Source organism: Ixodes scapularis, unplaced genomic scaffold (assembly GCF_016920785.2).
Source record: "Ixodes scapularis isolate PalLabHiFi unplaced genomic scaffold, ASM1692078v2 PGA_scaffold10__122_contigs__length_95168666, whole genome shotgun sequence".
Classification (NCBI taxonomy): domain Eukaryota; kingdom Metazoa; phylum Arthropoda; class Arachnida; order Ixodida; family Ixodidae; genus Ixodes; species Ixodes scapularis.
This window is the reverse complement of record NW_024609836.1, coordinates 60,552,409-60,557,308: the sequence shown is the minus strand read 5'-3', so window position 1 is coordinate 60,557,308 and position 4,900 is coordinate 60,552,409. Positions and strand designations below refer to the sequence as shown.

Here is a 4,900-nt window from a genome sequence, read left to right as displayed (position 1 = left end):
TAAGAAGTGTTAATTAAGCTCTACGTCAGAGCTAAAAGTACACTCTGTTAGGTGTTATCTTTTCCCTTTCATGTAGTGTGCCTGAACTCTATAGAAGGCCAAACAAAGAGCTTCCAAGACATTGAATCCCTTAAGCAAGGTGTTTATTTCCCTCGAATATGGGCATTTCTTGTTCACAGCTACAACACTCCGCAATGCACGGATGCGAATGTCCGAAGAGAATTCTGCATGTGCTCACAGGACGAAAGGTGTTGCTTGAGCCTTTTCAGAGGGTGCCCATACAGGCCCTCATACAAGGTCGAGTGAAAACAGTAATACGGTGCTCGTTAAAAAAACAGATTTTAATGTACATGTAAAAAAATACACTCATTTAAGATCTCAATCTTCCAGTTTTGAAATTAAATCTAGTACCAAGAATGACTTGGTCTTGTAGGTCAAGCCAATGAAGTTGCCAATCACAGCAAGTGACCAGGATGCTTTTGGACAGCAGGAAATGTCATGGACCCAGTATAGCGCAAGAATGAGCGCAATACCGGCCACAATGTCCGTTACCTCGAAAGAGCAGTCCTCCAGCACCACTGTGAGTGGTGAACTTGAGGCCCCTCCCCTGACTTGCATCACAGGGAAGGCTGGCTGGACATGATCCTCCTCCTGTGAAGAAGAGACATGGGCAATTTGTAGTATTTGAAAGGAAGATAATTACAAAAGAAAGTCTACTCAGTCTCCTCGGGGTAATTACAGCAATTTCAGGGTGTCTAGCGAATTATTATTTTGAAATTCCCCAACTTTTCCAGATTTTCCCTGACAATTTCAGGTGAAATTCCCTGACCTCTGTAGAGGCGGTTCAATATATGAGACCATTACAACACAAGGCGTTGAGCATTGAGCACTGTGAGCAAATTTCTAGAACCACAGGTTTTTCGAGTAATTAAGCAACTGCAGTGGTCCCCGGATTCAAACCCAGGACCCCTGCATGACACCCAGGAGTGGTGCCCACTCGGCCACCACATCATGCGCGGCAATTTATGTGGCCCCCTCGTGGGCCCAAAAAAATACAACACAATGCAAATAGCACATCAAGTAGCACACCATTAAAGGGACACTTCAGTAAAGTGACAATTTGTAGATGAAAATATTTGTTCATGTTACACCAGCACACAATAAGAGCAACAACACCATATCCTGCCTTTTGCTATAATTTTGGCCTTTCAACTAGCTCAAAGATTGAAGCCTAAACTTTCTTTCCCCACTTCACACGACATTGTCTTTATAAATTGCCAGAATTACCAAATAAGCACGACAGGCTCATTTGCATTTTATTGTATGTATCTCGGTATGCTCGGAGTCTGCTGAGGTAATACATGCCTATATAAAACACTGTTGCGTGTTGCTTTATTAGAGCATCTCTTATAGAGGCTGAAGGCATAAGACCAATACTGCCTGTCAGCCCAGCAACAGGTGCAGAACAAGTGTTTGAACATCTCCTTCACCATATTTAGTCACATTATAATATTTTTAAATTTTTTTGGCAAACCAAGTTTTTAAACAACTTCATCTTTTTTAAAGCTACTCTTCTGATTTCTTTCGACGCTTTTTGTGTGTTCTTCGAGTTGGTGATGATGAATCTCTGTTAAACTGCAGGTTTCTTTTTTTCTACGAGATGCCAGAGAGGCTGCTCTTAGAACAGCCTCCCTGGCTGCTTTTGCTTCACAGGTACCTGCGAGCAGGGTTCTGAGTTACCATGCATACTGAAATTGATATGTGAGCCAGTTTTCACTTCGTTTAAGAGGTTAGAAATTATATCAGAATGGAATACCATACCTTCTCAATGAGAGAAGCTGTTGAATCCTTCAGCAGGGCTGCCAGGCTCTTTACCACCTCCATGGCAGGAGCTGCAAAGAATGAGGTTGCTTAGTTTTCTGATGGAAAGTGTATTCTTATATGGCAATAATTCCTAAAATTCTATGCCAAAACACTATGAAATCAAGGCAATGACCACCACCCCCCGACTGCATAAAAATAAATATCAAATCTGGGATAAGAAACCCATATGTTTCATTCAACACAGCTGAATGATCACAATATTGCAGAATCCAATCAAGAAAGATATACCCAACTTTTTTGGACCTAATAAAAAAAACTATGCATTGCAGAAAGCTGAAAGTTCACCAGCTTTAATGTAAAGTCAGCAATATTAAAAATGAGTAAACAGCTTGCTAAGTGTCCTTAGTTAATACCAGCACACTCATTTGCAAGACAATAGACCATTTTCGAAAATCCCAGGAGCCATTCATAGGATATACTTGAATAGTTGACTGGGACTTGCTTTTTTGCCGATTGAACAAGAGTCCGAACCAAACACTTAGGCAGCACTCATGGCTATCTCGCTCAGCCACAACCATCCAAAACCATTAGTACCCCTTCTGACATGAATACCTAAGAGAAAGATAATCCACATCGCTCTCCCTCTCTCTCTATTTTCTCCTTTGTATGCAATGGCAGCCGTAAGTGGTTGCATTTATTTATGGCATCCCCAAGTTATTACCCCCTGACAGTGGCATCGGGACAAGGGTGCAAGGGGAGGGGGCAGTTGCCCCCCCCCCATTTTTTTTGATATTTGAAACAATTATAGCAGACAATATGGGAGAGAGGGATAGGGCTTAGCTTCCCTGCACATCACCCCTCCACCTTCCAAACGGTAGCAATTTAGCTGGCCTCTGCCCACAGTGGCGAAAGACATAGCTCTATATTTATACAGACTTTCCCGAAGGGTAGGATGAATACAATTTCTTAACAACTGGATTTGTCCTAGTGGAATCGTCCAAGTTTTTATAGATTAATTAGTGTGAACAATCTATTGTGCTTCAGAGCTGGCTGCCGTATACTATAGCTTATTTTACACCTTTACAAAAAAAAAAGCTAGCAAATGCATATAACATCTCAGTTTGGGGAGACCATTGACTAAATGTAATTTCAGCTCTACAAGGAGCTAATTTGCTATAAAGTACCATTTAACCTTAATAAAAAAATAAAAAACTATACATACTAAAATGCACAAATTCTATAAAAAATATATATATATACATATATATATATAAAAGTAGCCCAACCCAAGAACACACAGGTTGTGATTCGCAAGAGTTAAAATAATTGATAAATGTGCCACATGTCAAAACAAAGAATGCATTATGGCCTGCTTAAGCTCCGCCACAACCGACAGTACTAGATAGCAAGCTGTTCATGTGTGCCACTTCATCATGCAGCTAGCTGCACAATAGATGTGCGCTCTAAATTTCTTGGTGCATGTGAATGAACTGGTCGCGCCACTCTGAATGCAGGTGCAGGCGCAGGCACATGCATTGCAAGGTAGAATTTAGAGCTCTTTTTTTCTTTTTTTCAAATAGTAGGAAGGTGAATTTATAAATTGCTTAGGCCTACTCTTGCAACATCATAGTGACCCTCAACCCTTCAGCTAGCTTTAAAGGGCCTCTAAAAAAAAAATTATTTTAAGCAGTTTGGTTGGGATTCGGTTGGGTCAAAAGAATTTTATGCGAAAAAAAAAATGTTCAGAGCAATATTGACGGCAAAAGATTGATTTCAAATTATGCGGGCAAAGTCCATGACATGACAGAATGGTCATTTGCTCTTTCCACCTCAACGAGATGGTCATTCGTTCTTTCCACCTCAACGTGAAGGTGAAGCCGATCCACCTTTCCTCCACACGCCCGAATGCCAAGAGAAAAGCAGTTGAAAGGAGGTGACTACTGACTTAATTGCAAGGCACCTCGCGCCATCAATATTTCTGTAAAATAAAATGTTTTTTTTGCTTCAATTTTCTTTGACACGCGTGCCCCAACAAGACTTTAAAAAAAATTTTTTTTTTCAGGTGTTTTTAAGAACTGATAATTACAAACTTGCCATTTAAGTTCACACCTATATTTCTACGTTGATTTGAAAACAAAAAAAAAGAATGTTTTAAGACTTACGGTATTTGCGGCACAGAAATATGTAGTCATAAATGTACCCATATTACCTCCATATTATTTACAAGTTAAAAATCAAACCGCTAGCCTCCCTCTTCAGCTAACCAGTGTTAAATGTACTACTAAATTAACAGTCCAATAAATACCCTGTTATACGAAAGAACATGACAGTTGAACAGAACATGACATTTGAATGAATCAAGAATTTAAAATAAATCAGTCACATAACAAAAAAAACTCGTTGGGTAAAGATAATTCCTGGCAAATACATTCACACATCGCAGTGACGTAACTGACACTCCACTCGCACCCAACAAGCCGAATCTTGGCAAATAAGGACTAACTCAACACTCTGCGGCATTCGGCTTTGGACCTACTGGGAGGACTTTACTACAGCACACATCTACCGCCAAGAAGACAGCCATATTTTAACAGCGAAAATGAAATAAACATGACTTCGAACACAAAAATAACCAATCATAACGTCTCTCACGGACTATTAGAATAAAAAGCACTTACAAATAGCGCTGTACAGGGCCTTTCGCCGTGGATTACACGCTGGACTCGTCGGAGATTCCCGGTCAAGAGTTAGACACAATAGCTCATCAGATCCTGACAAAAAGTACATTCACTGTAAAAACAAATTCCGTCAAATTAATAAAAATTACCAGCTAATTTTTGATGCCGATACAATTAGTGTTGTCTTCCATCACGGTCACAGCATTAACTATCTATTACGTGCATGACAGTAATGAGGCCCCACGGTTTTCCCCGTAACTTGACATGGGTAGAAGCATGGCAGAAAACTGTAACTCTCAGTCACTGTACTGCACAAGATGCACGGATACGGGTATTGTTCCGGAATCAAAAATTAGCTGCCATGTTGTCTGTAACTTGCGACGGCAAAAAACCGCAAC

At 40.3% G+C, this 4,900-nt stretch overlaps 1 protein-coding gene across 2 annotated transcripts; it reads right to left on the bottom strand.

Annotated features, from left to right (window-relative positions):
- Window positions 1–322: 322 nt before the first annotated feature.
- Window positions 323–4,616, bottom strand: LOC121048636. 2 transcript variants are annotated; one of them, XR_006077324.1, is made up of 3 exons: window positions 4,503–4,616; window positions 1,822–1,892; window positions 323–651 (listed from the first exon to the last, which is right to left on the bottom strand). XR_006077324.1 is itself a non-coding variant. In XM_042288480.1 (2 exons), the coding sequence occupies exons 1-2, from the start codon at window positions 1,882–1,884 to the stop codon at window positions 379–381; spliced, it is 336 nt and encodes a 111-aa protein (XP_042144414.1). In that variant the 5' UTR covers window positions 1,885–2,007; the 3' UTR covers window positions 323–378. The 2 variants fall into 2 exon arrangements, 1 of the variants encoding a protein (XP_042144414.1); XM_042288480.1 differs by lacking the exon at window positions 4,503–4,616 and having other exon boundaries at window positions 1,822–2,007.
- Between the last annotated feature and the right edge of the window lie 284 nt (window positions 4,617–4,900).